This window comes from Cherax quadricarinatus, chromosome 83 (assembly GCF_038502225.1).
Source record: "Cherax quadricarinatus isolate ZL_2023a chromosome 83, ASM3850222v1, whole genome shotgun sequence".
Taxonomy (NCBI): domain Eukaryota; kingdom Metazoa; phylum Arthropoda; class Malacostraca; order Decapoda; family Parastacidae; genus Cherax; species Cherax quadricarinatus.
Genome location: NC_091374.1, coordinates 8,098,651 through 8,121,690, shown reverse-complemented (window position 1 = coordinate 8,121,690; position 23,040 = coordinate 8,098,651). Strand labels below are relative to the sequence as shown.

General features: G+C 39.7%; 1 protein-coding gene across 6 annotated transcripts in view; it reads left to right on the top strand.

The window, feature by feature from the left end:
- The window catches only part of slo (calcium-activated potassium channel slo), a 536,051-nt gene that overhangs the window by 433,074 nt on the left and 79,937 nt on the right, over positions 1-23,040 (top strand). For 2 of the 6 annotated variants that reach the window (XM_070102792.1, XM_053796343.2), the window contains exon 14: positions 21,256-21,336. The exons of the other annotated variants lie outside the window; for them this stretch is intronic. In XM_070102792.1, coding sequence (XP_069958893.1) covers positions 21,256-21,336 — 81 coding nt within the window. The remainder of the gene's footprint in view (positions 1-21,255; positions 21,337-23,040) is intronic. 6 annotated transcript variants of the gene reach the window in all.

The following is a 23,040-nucleotide window of genomic DNA, read 5'->3' as shown; positions in this document are numbered from 1 at the left end:
TTCTTTTTTTTTTTTTTATTTTTATTTTCTTTTTTTTTTATTTTTTCTTAAAAACAAAAAGAAAGAAGTAACATAACCATGGAGTACCCGATCCATGACCCTGCTACCCCTGGGCCCCTTATTGTTACCACACCCCGTTCTGACCCCGCCTCGTCTTTTGGCCACTCTTCGGACATTCCTAAGGCCCCAGTACCTCTTGCTGGTGCTGTTTCGTCACCCGCTTCAGGTGCCGGGGTTTTGACTGACTCCTTCGATTTGTCTGACCTCCGCTCTCCTTTGACTATGCTTCCAGCCTCTCCCTCTATGGTGCGGTGATTTTCAAATCGCCAGCCCATCCCACGTCGGACCAACTCTGGTCCCACTTCTAAATGCCAACAACAATCTCCTGACGATGTTACTTCATTACCTTCCCATTCTACTTGGAAAAGACCGACACGTCATGCCTTCCCTCTCCACACTCAGTTTCAGACCACACAATGGATTAAATTCTTTACTTTAAGACCGACTTCTTCTACTGCCTATTTTTCCGACCATAGTATTGGCAAAGTGCTCCTACGCCACATTGGTAGAGATATTTCCTTTCATGCTCTTAAGAGTGGTACGCGCATCATCACAGTCCAGAATTCTACCCAAGCTCATGATCTTTCTCTTTCACATATCGATACTATTCCTATCACTATGGAAAAACATCATTCCCTCAATTCTTGTAGTGTACTGTTATTCTGCCCCATACCATAGTCCAACAGAATTTCAAGACATGTGGCAATGACATTCTTGAACAGCTGGAACTCCAAAATCTCCCAATTCTCATGGTAGACACTTATGTTCTTCCTGCCCGCGGGCAAAGACAATACCCTTGCAATGTGGCTCGTTTAACTTTTGACAGCCGTGAACTCCCATCCTCTGTTTATGTAGCAGGACATTGGTTATAAGTTCAGAAGGTGATCCCTACACCACAACGGTGTAGGAATTGCTGGCAATTTGGCCACCCCGCAAAATATTGCAGATCTATAGCCGAATGCCCAGTCTGTGGTGCCGATGACCATTCTAATACGTCTTGCAGTTGACCTCCCTCTTGCCTTAATTGTCATGAGGCTCACCCTTCGTACTCTCGCCGTTGCCAGGTCTACTTAAATGAGCGGGAAATTCGTTGCCTCAAAGAGGCAGAAGGTCTCCCTTATGCTATGGCAGTTTCTCATCTCCGTCTCCAAGGGAGACTTCCCCGTGTTTCTTATTCTCGTATTTCAAAACATCCCCCCACTTCTGGGGTCCCATCTTCTGCAGCCTCCTCTGCGGTTGCCAGTCCCATAGTCACTCTTGCATCTACTTCTTTTGCTGTCCTGGGCTCAGACATCCCTACTTGAACACCTCAGTCTGTTCTCACTTCGTGTTCTCCCTCACAAACCCCGGTATCGATAAGACCTCATACGACACCTCCTTCCAGTCGTCCCTCTACTTCTCAGAAGTCCAAAAAATCTTCTTTAACCCCTGCCTCCCTTCATCCACCTCCACATTTTACCTTCCCGGTCTCTGTACCTGGGTCTTCCCCTTTCACTAGCTCTGTTACAAGTGTGGAGGTTCGTCACCCTCCTCGTACTGTGCCTTCCTCCCCTGTCTCCTCCCAAGTTTCTTCCTCTGCCACCTCCCAGGTTTCTGCCTCTTCTGTCCCCTCCCACAATTCTCCAGTTCCCTCCACCCTTTCGCCCCCTCTACCTTGGTACAGGCCATTGCAATTCCGATCTTTACTCAAACTCCTCCTTCCATCTCCAATATTGTCTCCCATACGACGTCTCTTAACCCCAAAACGCTTGAAGCAATCTCTGAATATATTGCAGAGACCAAACCATCAATGGATATTGATCCACCCTCTGTTCCTTCTCTTCCCTCTTCTCCATCTGCGCAACTCCTTTCTTCACAGCGCACCGTTCCTTCGCTGCTTGAACGTTTTCCTTTGCCACCGCATGTGGACTTTTCTAACCGCTCTAGTTCATAGGTACCCTTACCTGCAGATTTCAGGTATCTATTGTTGCCAATCATGGCCTATTTACAGTGGAATATACGCAGCCTCGGGTAATCGGGGTGAGCTGCAGATGTTGCTCTCCCAGTTTTCCCCTGTTGGTGTTTGCTTACAGGAACCAAAATTACACTCTGCCGTTATCTATCCTATCTCAGGCTATAATTTATTGTATTCTTCAGATCCTTTTCCTGATGGGACATTTAATGAAAGTGCACTTCTTCTACGCACTGATATTCCGTACCATCAGCTATTTGTTCGTACAGTACTTCGCTGCATTACACAGCAGCCCGTATCCACTTGCATAGGTGGTATACACTCTGTTCTTTGTATCTCTCTCCTTCTCGGGCATTATCTATCCCGGATATTGCCTTTCTTGTTTCGTCATTACCGCCACCACTTCTGTTACTTGGCAATTTTAATGCCCATCATTTCCTCTGGGGGGTCTCACTGTGATTCCCATGGCATTCAGTTAGAGGCTTTTCTTGATACCCACCCCCTCCATGTTTTAAATACAGGTACTCACACCCATTTTCATCCTCGGACTCATACTCTCTCTTGCATTGATCTCTCAGTCTGCTCTTCCTCCGGCGCATTAGACTTCACCTGGTCTGCTCTCCCGGATTTACATGACAGCGATCATTTCCAAATCATTCTTACTTCCCCTTCATGTTCACCACCTCTTCGTAACCCATGCTGGCAATTTGATCAGGCAAATTGGAACCTTTACTCACAACTAACTGTTCTTAGTGAAGTTCCTTGTTCGTCCTCCATTGATGAGCTTTTACACCTCTTCTCATCCTCCGTTTTAACCACAGCTTCTCATTCTATGCCCCAAACTTTGGGCAGGCATTCTCAGAAATGCGTAAATTGGTGGTCTCCTGCTTGTGCTTGTGCAGTATGTTTGAAACGCGCTGCATGGGGCAGGTACCGGTACAATAGAACCTTAGAGAGACTTCTTGATTTTAAGCAGAAGCGTGCGATCGCTCGCCGTGTCATCCGTGATGCTAAACGCACTTGCTGGCGAGCTTATGTCTCCACCATCACCTCTGCTTCCTCTATGAGTGCAGTCTGGAAAAAAGTACGAAAACTGAGTGGTAAATATTCTCCTGACCCGGCTCCTGTTCTGTGGGTTGCCGGTGTGGATATAGCAAACCCACTAGATGTTGCCAATGAAATTGGCAATCATCTGGTCCGTATTTCTCAGGGGCTCCATCTATGCCCCATGTTTCTTTCCTCAAAGTCTGCCAGAGAGTTAGCACCCTTGGACTTTTCTTCTCTCAGAGAAAAACAGTACTATACTGTGCCTTTTACACTTCAGGAACTGGAGGCAACACTCTCAGCTTGCCAATCATCAGCAGCTGGGCCGGACGACATTCATATTCGTATGCTACAACATTTACATCAGTCAGCCCTTGCAGTCCTATTACGCCTTTTCAATCTTATTTGGTCACAAGGAGTTCTTCCACAGCTGTGGAAATCTGCCATTGTTCTCCCGTTCCGCAAACCGAGTGCTATGGGACATGAAGCCTCCCACTATCGTCCCATTGCTCTTACCAGTGCAGTTTGCAAAGTGATGGAATGCCTGGTAAATAGACATTTAGTGTGGTATTTAGAGACACACACAGTCTCTCCACTCGTCAATATGGTTTACGTAAGGGTCGTTCTACCGTAGACCCCCTACTACACTTGGATACGTATGTTCGTAATGCCTTTGCGAATAACCACTCAGTTATTGCCATATTTTTTGACCTTGAGAAGGCATATGACACAACTTGGAGGTATAATATTTTGGCCCAAGCCCACTCCTTAAGCTTCCGAGGCAATCTACCATCCTTCCTTAAGAACTTTTTAACTGACAGACATTTCCGTGTTCGGGTTAATAATGTGCTCTCCCCGGACTTTATCCAAGCTGAAGGTGTCCCCCAGGGATGTGTTCTGAGCACAACACTTTTTCTTCATGCTATAAATGATTTGGCCTCTAGTCTTCCATCCAATATTTGGTCATCACTCTATGTTGATGACTTCGCTATTGCCTGTGCAGGTGCTGACTGTCACCTCATTACAGTTTCTCTCCAGCATGTGGTCGACCGTGTTTCCAATTGGGCCACCACACATGGGTTTAAATTTTCCAGTACCAAAACTCACCAAATTACTTTCACTAGACGCTCTGTCATCTCTGATCATCCTTTGTACCTCTATGGCTCCCGTATCCCTGAACGTGATACAGTCAGGTTTCTGGGCCTCCTCTTTGACCATAGGTTATCCTGGAAACCTCACATTACCTCTCTGAAGGCAACTTGTCACAGCCTTCTGAACCTTCTTAAAACCCTTGCTCAATTTCATGGGAAGCTGATCGTCGAACTCTCCTTCGCCTACATTCCACCCTTATTTTATCGAAACTTGATTATGGTGACCAGGTCTATTCAGCGGCCTCTCCTGCTACCCTCTCTAGCCTTAACCCCATTCATCACCAAGGATTACGTTTATGTCTTGGTGCTTTTCACTTTTCCCCTGTTGAGAGCCTCTATGCAGAAGCAAACGTTCCATCCTTATCCGATCTCCATGATGCCCATTGCCTTCACTACTATGTACTCTCTCATGATCTCCGCAATCCTTCCATTTATTGAATGGTCACCGATATCAGTAGACATTCTTTATTTGTTTGCCACTCCTGTTTGCTCCGTCCCTTCTTTCTTCGCCTACATTTGCTTTTGTCTTCTCTTCAGTTACCACCTTTCTATGTTCATGTAGCATCTCACTTTTCCCTACCCCCCTGGGATGTTCCAGCTCTTCGAGTCTGTTCTTTCTCACTCCCTTGCTCGAAAGCCCAACTGTCTATGGTAGCTTCCCGCTCTTTCTTGACCACTTCCACTCTCATTCTCATGACATTGCAATGTACACAGATGATTCTAAGTCTTCTGACGGTGTAGGATTCGCAGCGTTTTTCCGGACAGCGTCGTATGAGGGCATTTACTATCTTCAGCTAGTATTTTTACTGCTGCATTGTATACCATTCTTGCAGCACTTATCCGTATTGCATCTATGTCATCATTTGTGGTTGTCTCAGACTCCCTTAGTGCTTTAAAGGCTATACAGAAATTTGATACACCTCACCCCTTGGTCCTCCATATCCAACTTTGGCTACGCCGCATCTCTACCAAGCATAAATATATTGTTTTTTGTTGGGTCCCTGGTCATGTTGACGTACAGGGCAATGAACAGGCAGACACTGCTGCGCGGTCAGCAGTACATGACCTACCAGTTTCATATAGAGGTGTTCCATTTACGGACTATTTTGCTGCAATAGCTACCCACCTTCACACCCATTGGCAACAATGTTGGTCTACTCTGCTCGGTAACAAACTTCAATCTATTAAACCGAGTGTAGGTTACTGGCCGTCTTCTTGTCACCAGTGTCGAGGTTGGGAGACTACTCTCTCCCATCTTCACATTGGCCATACTCGACTTACTCATGGATATCTCATGGAGAGGCGCACTGCTCCTCTCTGTGAGAATTGTCAGGTTCCATTATCGGTCAGCCACATTCTGTTAGACTGCCCACTTTATCAACGAGCACGCAGAATTTACCTCCAACGTTGTCTTCGCTCCACTGCTCTCTCTTTACCTTCCCTTCTCGCTGATGGACCCACGTTTCATCCGGACTCTCTCATTGACTTTTTGACAACAACTGACTTACTTCACAATCTCTGATGATACCTTCAGCCCTTTCTACCTCAATCTCTTGCTACCCTCTACCCCGCTGTTTTCTGTAACCTACTGATCATTCCTCCCCCCTTCTGCCACTCAATGCTTTGCTTCCTTCCCTACCCTGCGGCGCTGTATAGCCCTTGTGGCTTAGCGCTTCTTTTTGATTATAATAATAGTCAAGGATTATGTGGAGTAAAAATAAGAGTTGGTTGTGAAAAGTGGGTTATAGTAAGTGTTTATGCACCTGGAGAAGAGAGAAGCATAGAGGAGAGAGAGATTTTGGGAAATGTTGAGTGCGTGGGGAGTTTTGAATCAAGTGTGAGAGTACTTGTGGTTAGGGATTCCAGTGCTAAAGTGGGTAAAAATGTTGTGGAGGGAGTAGTAGGTATATATGGGGTGCCAGGGGTAAATGAAAATGGGGAGCCTTTAATTAAGCTATGTGTAGAAAGAGGTTTGGTAATAAGTAATACATATTTTATGAAGAAGGGGAGAAATAAGTATACAAGATATAATATAGCACATATTGAAAGTAGTTTGTTAGATTATGTATTGGCTGATAAAAGGTTGATGGGTAGACTTCAGGATGTACATGTTTATAGAGGGGCAATGGATATATCGGATCATTATCTAAATGTAGCTACAGTTAGAGTAAGAGGTAGATGGGACAAAAGGAAAATGGCAATAGTAAGAGTGAGGTGAAAGTTTATAAGGGAGGAGAATTTAGGGTGAGATATAAGCAACTATTGGCAGAAAGGTGGGCTAGTGTAAGTATGGGTAGTGGGGGGGTTGAAAAGGGATGGGATAGTTTAAAAATGCAGTACAGTGGAACTCCGGATTTTGTCCAGTGCGGATATTGTACAATTCGGATTTCAACCACTTTTTTGGGCGAAATTTTACCCAGGGTTTCGTACCTGCACTTAGAAGTCATCGTATCAGACACATCCGCCCGCCCAGGACACGGCCGCTCACATGTATGTAACTCAGTCTGCCTCTGTCACTTGTTCAGTGAGAAATACTCCGCGCGTTCATCCGAAACATTTGTGGTAGTGATGGTGGTAGAGGGTGGTAGTTGTTGTGATGGTTTTAGAGGGTGGTAGTGATGGTGGTAGAGGGTGGTACCGATGGTGATAGAGGGTGGTAGTGATGGCAAACAATCAGAGATGTTGAGAAGTTGTTGTTGGTGTGGATCAAAGAAAAACAATTAGCGGGAGATAGTGTTGTGGAGGCAATAATTTGCAAAAAGGCAGTTGCATGTGGATCTCGTAAAGAATATGCCAGCAAGAGTCTTCAATAAAGGTAAAAGTGATTTAAATGTTCATTTATCCATTAAAATTAGTGCTTTATAATTATTTCTCATTGTTTTCTGTATGTAAAACTTCAGTTATTCTCTATAAAATGTATTTTTTGTTAATAGTTTTGCTTATCTGAAATGGATTAGTTGGATTTACAGTGGTTTTTCATTTTTCATTGAAAATATTACTTCGGTTTTCGTCCATTTCGGATTTCGACTGACGTGGAATGGATTAAGGACAAAAATCAGGGTTCCACTTCATTACAGACTGAGACTGTAAATATGATATAACTAGCCAAACAGAAACTCTCTTCAGCAACACCAAGAACATCTCAATGCCAGATCCTTAAGTAAATACCATAACATCGAAGTTCTCCCAGAGTCACTAATGCAAACCTAACCTTCATTATCCCTTCAGAAACTTGACTAAAACATGGTACTATAGACATTTGCAACTTACCTGGGTACTCTGCCATAAATAACTACAGACTTGATCAAAAGAGAGGTGGAATGCTAATCTGTTAAAATAATAAGATGAAATGTATTAACATGCACTAGAGACAAACTTGGAGAATGCATATTTACATAATTTACAACCAAAAACCTCAAGGTCCTAGTCACAATAGGAGTATCTATAGATTATAACATAGCCAACATTAGTAATAATATCAACAAAAAATTGTCATAAACAATAAAATTTATAAAAAATCACAGCTTGTGTGAGTGTGTTAGATAGGAGTGAATGGAGACAAATGGTTTTTAATGGACATACCGTTGAAGTGTGAGCAAGGTACCTTATATGAATGGATTCAGGGATTTACCAGTTAGCTGGATCTGGGTACTGGAGGTGTGATGGGAACTGACTGCGCTCTAAAGGAGGGTTAGGGATCTTGTGGTCAGTGGGTAATATGAATTGTGACATCAGAACACTTCTGAAATGACAGTGAATGAATAAATAATGTTGGATGTGTTGTCTTTGGATAACCTGCCCTGGAGGAGAATGGCTGTTGAAGTAAAAAAAAATATTTATTGCAAACTTAACATCAACACCAGTCAGTCAGTCAGATGACCAGCAAGTACAGCAGGGCCCCACTTATATGGCAGTTAGGTTCCAGACTGCTGCCGGAAAGCAGAACGACATTTTTTCCACTTACAAATGCATATAAATGCCAGGTAACAAATTTACACTAACATATATTAAGTTAGCAATAGAACTAGGCATTAAAAACAATGAAAGTAAAATACACATACACTACACCGATTACTTACCTTAAAATATTTGTAGTCCTAATGTAGGTTAAGAGGTGAGCTTTATTTGTAGGAAGTCAGGTTTGGGAGGTATGATAGCCAGCCAGGTCAGCCCACCCTGCCCCACCCACACATAATATACTGCAACATTTAACCATTTCAGGGTCCAGAGGCCAAATTTCAGTGTGCACCAGGGTCCAAGAATTTTCAGAAAATAATTTTGTTATTTCTTCTTGTGAAATGGTAGAGAATCTTTTTCTGAAGGTAATAAAACAAAAACTACGAAATTTGATGGAAAATTGGCAAAATTATGCTCTCGCGAATTTTGATGTGTCGGCAACATTTACACATCGGTGATATTGCCGACTTTGACTCCCATTTTAGGACAATTACAGTATTCCAGTCAACCAAATTCTTAGGTATTTCACTAGTATTACCCCTATTCTATCGATTGAGCACAAGAAATCGCCAAGTCAACTGTTTCTACAACAAAATAAAGTGAACGGAAATTGGTAATTTGGCCAATTTAAAGCAAAGTTCAAAATATTCCAATTTCAAAATAGGGTCCAGAATAAACAATGCAGGCATTCCTGGCACTAAATTAACATTTCCTCTGTTCATTGGTTACGTTTTCAGGCTTTACAAATTAATTCCATTTTGATTTTTTATTCACATAATGAATTTTTATTCAAACCAAAAAACAGAAGATTTACTGTTATTCAATACTGTAATGATTGCATAAATAATATCACCACATTTGTGAATGTATATTAGACCCACCAGCTGTCATGTATTAGATTTGTGAGGTCATTTGTTTACTCTTGAACATCGGAAAAAGTTAACATTTCTGCTACTTTGAGCTCAGTTTCAAGCCATTTCCAGTACTAAAACAAATCAAAATCATCTCTATTTCTGTATTATATCTTCCATTATATCGAATGAGACCAAGAAATTGTAAATACAACTATAAAAAATATATGAAAAACACTGCAAAGTCACTGTTTTAATAGAAAATTACAGTCTGTTTTTTTTTTCTCATTATGCACTGTGTGCTGCAGGATTTGTTTTATGTGGTGCACACATAGCACATAGATGTATTCTCTCATATCTAGGCCCAAATTTACTGCTCATAGCTTATCAGAGTGAGCTGAGCTCATGGCGTAGATCTACGGTTTGGACCCTGAACGTAAAGCCGTAGATCTACGACACTGACCCTGAAAGGGTTAATTAAAGCATCCCAGAATTATAAAATACATATAAACTACATTCATTAATTACCTTAAAATATTTGTAGTCCTAATGTAGGGTGAGAGGTGAGTTTTATTTGTAGGAAGTCAGGTGGTAGCTAGCCAAGGCAGTGCTCCCCACTTCACCCCACCCACACGTAATGTAAACAAACCAGGTGAACGCATCTAGTTTTCGTCACTTTACATTGTGTATAAGTTATCTCCACAATGATACAGTAGAATAAATAAAGAGAAACATACTATTCTCCTGTAACACCATTTTTAGAAGAAATGACACTCTGAGTGAAGGCATGTGAAAGGAATAATTTTCTAGTTACCCCCAGTAATACAGTGGAACCTCAAAAATCGAACTGCTCCCAACACAACCAATTATGTAAGTGTAATTTTGTAAGTGCTTTTATAAGTGTATTTTTGAGGGTCTGAAATGGACTAACCTAATTTACATTATTCCTCATGGGAATAAATTCATTCGGTAAAGGCACTTGAACAGCCTTCTGGACCAAAGAAAGTTCGATATTTGAGGTTCCACTGTATTGTAGTGACACATTTTCTCTGATGTTGGACTACAAGTTGCCTGGTTACCATAAGTCCTACAAGTTGCCTGGCTACCACATCTCATATTTATGTTAATTTATTCTACTGTGGGGTGTATTTATCACGTTTATATGTTACATAGTGTGCTTATTATATAATTTTGAAATAAATATCATAGATGGATTAATGGAAATGCCTGTATTAATGTAAAATACAACATTTAAGGCACCCAAGAGATTATGTATTACATCAAGAGTAGAGAGACTTAGTGATTTTAATGTGTACCTGCATGCCAGCACAGTGTGTAAGTATATTTAGGTACAGGTGCACATAAGTATAATTATCAGAGTACATATAAAATATGTAATATCTTTAAAACACTTGAAATTTTGGAAAGTTTCCAGACATAATAGAGAGATGTGCTCATGGAGAATGTAAACCAACCATGTGGGGCACGCTGTATTTCAAAGAATGCCATAAGATGAAACGCCACAAAGCGGGGCCCTACTGTAGATGGTTTCCTGTATAAAATGTTTAACTTCTTACTTATACTACTATCAGTAACCAAACCTATGAGAACTACTAAAATAACTGTATTTTCACTTGACGATATCTGGACAAATATAATAGCTCTTTGAAAAGCAGGCATTATCACTGACAACAAAAGTCATCATTACCCTACCTTCCTGGTCACTAACATAGCAAAAGGGAATTTAACAGTACTAAAGTTTAACCCTTAAGCTGTCCAAAAGTAGATCTATGTTTGCACACGTAGCGCTCCAAACGTAGATCAACGTTTTATTTTTCATTCCTTCAAATTTGGCAGAATAGGCTTGAGTCGCCTAGACATGAAAGAATGGGTCTGTGCATTCAGTGTGCGCACTATTAAAAAAATCTGGGAGCACTTAGTACCTTGCGGGAGCACCAGTTCAATTGAGTGCCAGCTAGAGCAAATAGCATGGCAAACACCAGGGATTCACTGATGCCATGTCGGATTAACACTCCCGTTTTAAGAGGAAAGTAAAAATAGGTTAGATAAATATATGAGTGTGGGTGGGTGGGTGAGAGTTGGACCTGACTAGCTTGTGCTACTAGGTCTGATGTCATGTTCCTTCCTTCAATGGATGTTACCTGACTAGGTGGGTCATTTGTCTAAGCTGGGGGGGGGAGTGTGACATGTACCTGCCTTGCATGGGCCAGTAGGCTTGCTGCAGTGTTCATTCTTTCTTATGTTCTTATGTATTCAGCAGGCTGGCCGGCTGACTTGCTTTGGCTGTCTCTGTCTGTATCTCTATCTCTCTATATCTCTATCTCTCTATATCTCTATTTGTCTATATCTCTGTCTATATATATCTCTGTCTGTCTATATATCTGTCTATCTATATCTCTGTCTCACTTGTACACATAAGATACAGTTATTATACATAGTGTAAATTACCTAGGATAATCGAAAAATTCCAGGCAAAGATAGACAGATAGATAGATACACAGATACACAGACAGACAGATAGACAGAAACATGTTTGTGTGTATCAGTGAAAACAAATAAAGCCAGGGTTCCCCCAAGCACCCATTTATCAAATGTCACTGAGCTGATAACAAATGTCATAACAAGATTCTTCAAGGAGTTTGATATCCTATACTCCAGACAAACAGAAAGACAGATAAGCAGAGACAGACAGGCAGACAGAGAGATACAGGGATAGATAGACAGGCAGACAGACAAACAGACAGGCAGGCAGACAGACAGACAGATAGACAGATAAATAGACAGAGAGACAAGACATGTTTGTGTGTAACAGTGATAACAAATACAGCGAGGGTTAGCATGAGCAGTGGGGATTTATCAAATGTCACTAGGCTGTCAACAGTATAGGGATGCCCTTCATAACAGCATGCTTCAAGATATATGCCAGGGTATCGAAAACATTGCTGGGACCTATAAATACTTTGTATATATTTCTAAACAATAGTAACCCAGGCAGGTGTAAATGTTCACCTATCAATGTGATTGTGACTATTTGAGCACTATTTCAGTACCTAATATTAGTGTCAGAACAAAGACTGGCTATGAAATTACAAGAACTATTATAAATTGTAATAATCAGAACATAAAAAATATATAAATTAAAATAAAAAGGAGAAAAAAAGATATATTGGCAACACTTTTGCAAGAGGCAGGAGTCGATGTTGCCAACAGGTGAGCATCCAGTGCCAACTTCACGGTCTTATATCTCAGTAAGTACTGACCCTAAAATTTCTTTTTTTTAATTCTATAACATGTAGAGAAATGTTCTCTTCATTTTAAAAGAAAAAAACAATTTTTTTATTTTTCAAAATATTCGGAGCGCCACGCGAGTGAACGTAGATCAACGTTTGGACAGTTTAAGGGTTAAACATCAGCTGATGTGTCCACTTATTCTACAAAAAGCCTCTATGTGTCACAACAAAGAGACTAGATAGCCCATAGCTTACCAACAGCGTCCTCAGATCCATTGGCAGAAAGCATAATTACAAAGAACAATACATACAAATTGGATTATTACCCAAAGAACGAACTAGCATAGACCCAGTGCTGTTTAAGAAACAAATACAGTGGACCCTTGGTTATTGGCCGTAATCCATTCCAGAAGGTCGGCCTAAATCTGAATTGACTGAAAACCGAAATAATATTTCCCATAAGAATTGATGTAAATACAATTAATCCATTCCAGACACCCAAAAATATTAACAAAAAATTAATTTTTTAAAGATTAACTATAGTTTTACATACAAAACAATGAGAACTAAATAAATAAATGAACATTTAAATCACTATTACATACCTTTATTGAAGACTCTTGTTGGCTTATGGAAGAGAGGAAGGAGTGATTATTGTTTGGAAGGGGAATTCCCCTCCATAAGAACTTCAGGTATTAAAGCCCTCTCTGGGGTTACGTCCCTTCTTTGTCTTTTTCTGCCACTAGGACTAGCTTGAGAGTCACTGCACCCCTGTCGCACAAAAAAATTGTCCAGAGAGCTCTGTTTCTGGCATCTCTTTAACATTTGCCTGAAGTGGGACAAGGTTTTGGCACTGAACATGTTGCAGATATCGCTTGTTTCAGCTTGGTCGGGGTGATATTTTTCAACAAAAGTTTGCACCTCCCTCCACTTTGCACAAATGTCCTTAGTCACTGAAAAAGGAATATTCTTCCCTCTCTCTTCCTTCTCCTCTGAACCAATTTCCTCAGCTGTGGTCTGTTGCTGTTCCAGATGAAGGTCTTGCAGCTCTTCAGTGGTTAACTCTTCCCTGTGGTACTTTTACAACTCTTCCACATCCTCGCCACTCACCTTCAACCCCATGGACTTCCCCAAAGATACAATAGATTCTACAACAGGCGTAGGGTCGTCAGGGTCAGCCTCAAACCCTTCAAAATCCTTGTCGAGGACACATTCTGGCCACAATTTTCTCCAAACAGAGTTCAGAGTCCTAAAAGTCACTCCCTGCCAAGCCTTACCTATAAGGTTTATGCAATGGAGGATATTGAAGTGATTCCTCGAGAACTCTCTTAGGGTCAAGTCAGTGTCCGAGGTCACTTCAAAGCACCTTTGAAACACTGCTTTCATGTAGAGTTTTTCGAAGTTAGAAATGACCTGCTGGTCCATGGGTTGGATGAGAGGAGTGGTGTTAGGAGGCAAGAACTTCACTGTTATAAAACTTAACTCCATAGACAATTGGTCTACCAAGTTTGGAGGATGAGCAGGAGCAGGCAATGAGGAGGATGAGCAGGCAACTGCCTTGCCTTTTCACAAACGATCAACTCCACAGCACTGTCTCCCACTAATTGTTTTTCGTTGATCCACACCAACAATAACTTCTCCACATCTTCGATTATTGGTGACCTTTGTTTTGTTAGCACATTTACCCCTTTTGCAACATAAGCTTCCTTGATTTCTACTTTCTTTGCCAGGATGGAAATGATTGTTGATTTGGATTTCCCATACATCCTGGCAATCTCAAGCACACATACACCACTCTCATATTTTTCAACAATTTCTTTCTTAAATTCCATCATGTTTCTCACTTTCTTTACCAAAGGAACTTTCTTTGGGCCCATGGTGGCTTATTTCGCAGTTGCACTCAATCACTAACCACAAAAGACAATGGATTATAGCAAAATGTTTGGATGAATGCACGGAGGCTTCCTTATTCATCCAGAGACACAGCTGATAACCGAGGATCCACTCTACCTCTTTCATTCTAAAAGTTTTCTGTCTTCCTTAAAAACTATTTTAAAAGCACCTGAAGTTGATATCAATCTGAGTAGACTGAATATAAATGTCAAATACGTATATCTAATGCAACTTTCTCGTCCAAGAGTTCGGATATCATTCATACTCATGCACTTCTTGTCTTCACTGCATTTCTACTCCTAATTATGTATTTTATAGCAAAAATTGTCTATACTGTATTGTATTACTATCTCTTCAAATTAATTTTGCTACTGTAATACAGTGGACCCCGACATTTGATGGCATCGACATTCGATAAATCCGACATTTGATGCATTTTAACGCAAAAATTTCACCTCAACATTCGATGGAAAACCCGACATTCGATACGATTCGTACGAGACGTGTCCACGTGTGGCCTGAACTGCACCGTGTGTGCCATGCCAGTGTTTACAAGCCAGCCAGTGTGCACGCATCTAAGGATACATTCAGTACATTCCAATATTATCCATATTATCACTGTTTTTGGTGCTTGTTTCTGCAAAATAAGTAACCATGGTCCCCAAGAAAGCTTCTAGTGCCAACCCTTCGAGAAAAAAGGTGCTAATGACTATTGAAATGAAGAAAGAGATAATTGCAAAGTACGAAAGTGGAGTGCATGTGTCGGAGTGCATGATTTGGTAAAGAAATTGCCTGCAACTAGTGGTGATGTGAGTGAATTTAAGGCCAGCAAAGGTTGGTTTGAAAGATTTAAGAATCGTAGTGGCATACACAGTGTGGTAAGGCATGGTGAGGCTGCCAGTTCAAGTCCTAATGGAAGGGGATTCCCCTTCTAAACACTAACACCATCCACACTCTCCCCTCCTCCCATCCCATCAATCATCACCAGATCTTTATTAAAGGTAAGTGTCAATTATTCTATTGTTATTAATCTATTGTTATTATTGTTATTGTAATTATTCTATTGCATTAAACTTAATATTTCATGTGGTAAATTTTTTTTTTCATACTTTTGCGTGTCTTGCACGGATTAATTTGATTTCCATTATTTCTTATGGGGAAAATTAATTCGACTTTCAATATTTTCGACATTCGATAGCTCTCAGGAACAGATTAGTATCGAATGTTGAGGGTCCACTGTATACAGTACAGAGTTGTGTGAAAACAGTCATTATATTTAATAATCTTATCTTCAGACAACTTAACTGCATATGTTATACTTAGCAATCAAATAATCTAATTTTAGGTATTCAATGTCAAGTACAGTAAACTTTGATAATGGTCCTCAGTATGACAGACTGTTAAAAATACAGTGGACTCCTGAGTTTCGTGATTAATCCGTTCCAGAGAGCCCGCCGAAGGTTGAAACTCACGAAACTCGAAACCATTTTCCCCATAAGAAATAATAGAAATAAAATTAATCCGTTCCAGACACCCAAAAATATTAAAATAAAATATTTTTTTTCAAATTAAATGAAGATTTACATAATGAAAACAATCAGAAATCAAGTACATGCATTTAAAATAAATAATAATAACATTACACTTACCTTTACTGAAGACTTCTGGGTGGATGGAAGATGGGAGGAGGAGGTGATAGGAGGAAGGTGTACACTATTGTTTGGAAGGAGAATCTCCTTCCATTAGGACTTTAGGTAGCAAGTCCTTATCTGGGGTTACTTCCCTTCTTTTAATGCCACTGGGAACAACTTGAGAGTCACTGGACCCCTGGCGCACAAAATATCTATCCAGAGAGGTCTTTTTCTGGCGTTTCTTTAAGATTTCCCTGAAGTGGAACACAACACTGTCATTGTACATGTTGCAGATACAGCTTGTTTCAGCTTGGTCAGGGTGATACTTTTCAACAAAACTTTGCAACTCATTCCACATTCCACACATGTCCTTAATCACTGAAGAAGGCACCTCATCCTCTCCCTCTTCCTCCTCCTCTGAAGCAAGTTCCTCGGCTGTGGTCTGATGCTGTTCCAGTTGAAGCTCTTGTAGTTCGTCAGTGGTTAGCTCTTCCCTGTGGTCCTCCACCAACTCTTCCACATCCCCGTCACTCACTTTATTTACCAAAGGGCTTGCACTAGCTTTCCTTGGGTCCATGATGACTTATTTAGCAGTTGCAAGCACAAAAAACAATGGATTATTATGAAATGTACGAACCCGCGGGGTGATGGTCACGTGTTGGTAAACAATGGCACACTGAGCATGAATGGCGTGGGAGACTGGCTTTGTGTGTGCGGTGACGGGCGGACGGGTACCGGACGGTCACCAAAACACGAGTTTTTTCACGAAACTCGAGGCCAGATTTTTCCAAAAAAACTCGCCGAAGGTCGAATTTCGCGAAAGTCGAGGCTGCCGAAACTCGGGGGTCCACTGTAATGGATAAAATCTACCTGGTAAATTGTACGTTTAATTCATTTATTTTCAATCTTTATGGCAGTATAACTAAATTGTGCACAGTACAGTACTATATTAGGTATACAATAGAGTACTGTATTGCTTTTTTTTTTTTTGTTGTTAATTTCTAACATTATTCTGATTTAACAGATTTATGGGGCCACCTCCTTCCTCTTTGCTTGTTAAGGGTTTGTCTTTAAGTTGTACTTCTAGTCCACCTTACATGTGCATAACCAGGGGATTTATGGTGTGTTATTATTCTTCTTTTTTCTTTCAACACACCAGCCGTATTCCACCGAGGTGGGGTGGCCCTAAAGGAAAAACGAAAGTTTCTCCTTTTACATTTAGTAATATATACAGGAGAAGGGGTTACTAGCCCCTTGCTCCTGGCATTTTACTCGCCTCTTATGACATGCATGGCTTACAGAGGAAGAATTCTGTTTTACTTCTCCATGGAGTCTGTTAGTGTTACTCTTAGTTTAAATCTACCAGAAATGTTTTTGCATTACTATGGGCTTTTTCATGTAAGAAACAACTAATATAAGCCAATTTCTGTAACAAATGTATCTTCTTGGAAAATATATTTTTATTACAGTATTATTAAAATAATTCCAGACATAGGTATGAGACAATTTAGGCATAATGTACAGTCACATATATAAATATACATAAAACAAAATTAATTGTTTAAATATTTTAATAAAAAAGAAAATCTAAAAACAAGAACACATGTGAATATACTCAAATGGTACAGGTTGGCCATCACTAATCCGGCAGTCAGTCCAGTTCTATCAGTAATCCAGCACTAATTTCAGCTAGCATAATTTCAGATTTCCGGGGTCACCACACGAACCTGCCCCTACTGTTTGGTGGCATTTCTTGCTGCATAAGTCATTCCATTTTTTTTCTCCATTTATTGTTATAACCTGCTCACTTTTAGCCCTAGCCATGGTTCCAATGAATAAAAGAAATGCTTCTTGTTGTGTAAAGCACATACACCGTACATTGTCCATGAAAGATAAGGTAGCTTTGAAGTCACTGTCAGTCGCCATGAGCTCAGCTCACTCAGACAAACTGTAACTGGTAAATTTGGGCTTATATATATGAGAGAATAGGTCTGTGTGGTAAGTGTGCACTATAGAAAAAAAATCCTGCAGCATGCAGCGCATAATGAGAAAAAACTGCAACCGTGTTTTTGGTGTAAAACAGCAAATTTGTGGTGTATTTTTGTATGGCTTTTTATGTTTGTATTCTGTTTTCTTTGTTTCATTTGATAAAATGGAAGATATATTACAGAAATAGATATGATTTTGATTGGTTTCACAATGGAACGTACCTTGAAATTGAGTTCAAAATAGCAGAAATTTTAAATTTTTGCCGATGTTCAAGAGTAAACAATACATTCAAGAGTAAACAATCCAGTACGTGTCCAGCTGGCTGGTCTAATGCCTAGTCATGAATAGGTTGACATTATTTATACAATTATTACAATAATGCAGTAATCTGAATAACAGTAAATCTTTTAATTTTTGTGTGAGTAAAAATTCAAAATGGAAAGTAAGCGTAATATAAGAGGGGCCTGGAGACATGAGTAATAAACAGAGAAAATGTTATTTTAGTGCCAGGAATGTCTGCTTTCTTTATGGTGGACCCTAACTTGAAATTGGTATCTCTTTAAATGTGTGTGAAATTGGCCAAATTACCGATTTTTGACCACTTTATAGAGTAGTTGAAATAAGAAAATAAGGGTTTTTTGTACTTAGGCGACAAAATAGAAGAAATATTAGTGATATAGATATGAATTTGGTAGACTAGAACAATGGAATGGGCCAAAAATAGGGCATAAAGTAGGTGTATTCTAACCTAGCCACTATGTAATCCAGTAAAACCACTAGTCAGGCACCCTACAGGTCCCAATGATTCCGGATTAGTGATGGTCAACCTGTACCATATTTGCAATATTTTTTAGCATACTAACTAAAGTTTGAAAGAGAATATTCTGTAAAAATTTTATGCTTATCTAATTAGAATTGCATGTCTTTCTTACTCATAGAGCTTACTGATTATGTTATGAGGAAATGATATGATGCTAATGTACGTTGCATTTTTTAGTACAGGTGCTTATCGACTTACAATGGTTTGACTTAAGATATTTTAACTTTATGATGGTGCAAAAGCAATTTCTTTGGAGATGAAACTTAAGACAGTTACCCATCATGAAGGTGGCAAGTCCATAACTTGTATTCATTTATTTACTTTTCAATACTGGTACTTAATTAGTTACAGTAATTATATGTTTATTTACTTATTCAGTGACTGTAGTTATTTATTTATTTGTTTAGCATATCATATTCAACTTATGATATTTTCAGCTTACGATGGGTTTGTCAGAACATAACCCCATCGTAAGTCGAGGAGCACTTGTACACTATATAATTAACTACAGCCTCTCCTCACTTAGCGATCTACTCATTTACTGATGACTTGGACTTATGACAGGCTCTCTGACCAGTATGCATACCTAAGTAAGGTATATTAGAGCTGATTTCCTCTATTCTGTTTATTACAATAACCATTACACTACTGTATAAACATTTAAAAATATACTAAAAATCTTATAAAGGGTGCAAAGGTGACATTGAAACAATATCAGAGATGGTCAACACAAACCCACTACCATTATAGTATGCTCCTTTCTTAGCGACGAATTCGTTTAACGATGTGGTCTTAGGAACGGAACTCCGTCATTAAGTGAGGAGAGGTTGTAGTGGATTTAAGTGGTGTGTCTGTATAATAAAAGTTGTAAATAAATGATTCAGTGAACCAACAGGATGATGAATTAGACATGTGTGCAACACTTGAGTATCTTTATTGTGGAAACATTTCACCAGCCAGTGGCTTCCTCAGTCCAATACAGAGAAGAATGGTTAATTGATTGCCTGATCACATAGACTCCAGGCTGAGGCACTGATTACCTCAAACACTTTCTGATCTTCAACCATTCTTCTCTGTATTGTACTGAGGAAGCCACTGGTTGGCAAAACATTGCCACAGTGAAGATACCCAAGTGCTGCACATGTGTCTAATTCATCATAATAAAAAGTTACTTAATATATTTGATTAAAAAGCAACAAGTAGAATTTGTAATTCTTTGAAAGGTTAGTATGCAATAAAATGTTTTTTCTAATGTGTATTTGGCAACAGAAAAATAAAATAAAAATCAATGACATTTAATTCATTTTACAGTGAATATTTTTCACAAAAAAAATTCTTATTTCTTCATAAGCATGGTACATAGTATTTTCTTATTTAAGGCATAATTTCTTCGTTTTGTCTTCAAATATAGTATTTACCTAGCTAAAAAAAAATTCATTTTTTCCATAGAAATTTTTCTATTAGACCATACTGTTAATATTTTTCCTTTTGCTATTTTGTTTTTTTCAAATAACATTGCATTATACACCTAGTGATGTAATAAATGTGTCAAGTGTGCTTTTGTTGAGCCTTCCTCAGCGCTACATTTCACCTTGCCTTTTTTTTCTTAAGTTTCAAATGATTTGTATTGCATTATTTATTAATATTCCTGTGTTTTTTATATGTTGTACTTTCTCTTGGAATTTATTTTTTTACCACTATTGTTTTACTAGGGTATAAATTAATGAACAGCTTAGCTTTTATTGTGCTTATTTATTAATGTCAATTACGAAGTAACTTGTGTTTGAACTCTGTTAGCATTATCTTTGTGCACTATCCTAGAGGCAATATGTTCACTTTTCCTTAACTTATATTGGATGCTACTTCAAAAGTTAATAGATAGATCAAATATCTAGGTATTGCATGCTGTAAAGATTCTTAATGCTTTAGTTCATTGGGTAGTTCATACTCATTTCTTTGCAGTTATTATGATATTCAAATAGTTTTTATTATATGTCACTATTTTTCTAATATATTTTCAATATTCTGGAGTGTCTCCATAACCCATAATTTATTCATAGTATTCAAGGCTTTCCACTTTTTTACAAATATAATTTAAAAAGTTGTTAAAATCTACCATATCTTAGTTTTTCATTTATTTTAGACCCATTTAAAATTTTGATAAAAGCATTTAAATGTATTTCTTTAATTATATCAGATTACAGTTTTACAAATTTCATTAGTCTTTCTAACAATATGCACTTTTTGTTTGATACTAGTAGGCTTATGTCCCACTGGTCATTTACATTCAACTAGTGACAATCCAATTTGCTGTTCCACTTTTTGACCAATGCCCACCCTTTTCTTGTCTATCTAGTCTGTGTACTTACTATTTATGTAAGCATCACTGCGGCACGTGTGACTGTGTCGCTCCACATCCAATGTACTTATGCTGCTAACAATATCTTGAGTGGAATATTCTCAGTCCAAGCTAAAATCTGCTAAGTGAGCTATAATTACTGATGATAGAAAAGTTTAATGTGTAAGTCTTGTATTAAGCTTTTGATACAGTATATTGATGGCAGTAAAAGTTCACTGAGGAGTGACAGAAGCGGTTGAGACTGCGTACCCCGTAAACTGTGGCGAACATTACAGTGGCGCTGTCCGTTCCCTTACAGACATCGGAAATTTGCTTCAAGCAAGCGGTTTCATGAAGAACTTTATGCCCCTCGTGGCGGAAAGCGGGCCGGGGAGCGAGGGTAGGCCAGTGTTGCCCTCCCCACTAACAAAGTCACAGATATTACTATAATTTTAACCATGTTATCCCTGTATAGAATATTCACACACAATAGGTTGTCCCCAAATCTTCACCTTAGTCACAATCCCTAAAGTTAGATAGTGGAATGATTTGCTCGGTTCCTTGTGTGTGAGTATTCACTAGAGGCGCAAAGATTAGTTTTTTTTTGCCAGGGTTCCATGTTGCGGCAAATAGATCCCTCCTCCATCACAGGCTCTGCATGAATACTTAAGTTGCGACGTGACCGCTGATGCTGAGCCTTAGTTAATGCTCCAGTTTGGCCCATTGTCCAGCTCTTATTACTAGGAGAATGAGCTTTATTGAAACAATACAAGGTTCCTAGTTTCTGGTATGGTCACCTACTAATCTGTCCTGCACCTCTCAGAAAGGGAGGGGTGGGGGACCCTTTCACATCTCCACTATTTTGTGGAGGAGGACCTCCAGCTCTTGGTCAACCAGTTGTGCACGGCAGCATTGCTACCAAATTTTTCTTTGGCTTACTCCCATGCATGAAATTTTGACTTTGTGGCTGAGGTGGCAAGGAGGCCTGCCCAGAACTCCAGTTAAGAGCTGAGTCATCATTGGGTACTAAGTCTAGCTGTGGGGCAGCCTTTTATGGGTAAGGACCCCCAGCCCCTGCCCCCCACACTTTCCACTTACCCTTAAACCTTTAACACTACCTGCCAACTCCACCCACCCACTGAAAGCATCAACTAGTGATCAGTACACCACTAACCTTCCCCACTGTACTACCTGTGCCATGATTACTGTAACTACAATAAGACAACTTTAAACATAATAATATTAATCATATTGCTGAATTTATGTGTAAACTTCTTGTAATAAATCATACAAACACACACACACACACACACACACACACTTGGGGCCAAGAGCTTGAACTCGACCCCTGCAACCTCAACTAGGTGAGTACACACACACACGCACAAATGCACGCACACACTGACACACATGCACGCACGCACCGACACACACGCACGCACGCACCGACACACACACAACACACATGCCACACACACATGCCACACACACATGCCACACACACATGCCACACACACATGCCACACACACATGCCACACACACATGCCACACACACACACACACACACACACACACACACACACACACACACACACACACACACACACACACACACACACACACACACACACACACACACACACACACACACACACACACACACTCCTACACCTACACTGACCTTTATACAGCATTTCCTTATGTAAGGCTGTTCTACTACATAACACTTCATTAGTTTTTGCCACTTTCTATTATCAGAAATTATGTGAGGGTAATTACTTTAGAGGTTAATGCTAATAATGACTTTGGCATTTTTAACAGTGGATGATGAGCATGATGTTGGTGGCATGGGTATGCTCGTGGTGGAATGGTTGTGCTACAGGCATTTTGTGGGTGGGGCAGGTGGGTGGGCGGACTTGGTACGCCTCTGCCTCCATCACCGCCACAACTGTAAAAGTATCAGCTTTGGGGATGTTAATCACTAAGACTTGTTTTTCAACATATTCGTATTAAAAAAAAACGGTATTTAGTTAGACATTTATACCTGCAAATGAGATGTAAATTTCCCAATACTAGTGTAATGTCAAGTAAGGAATGATATCC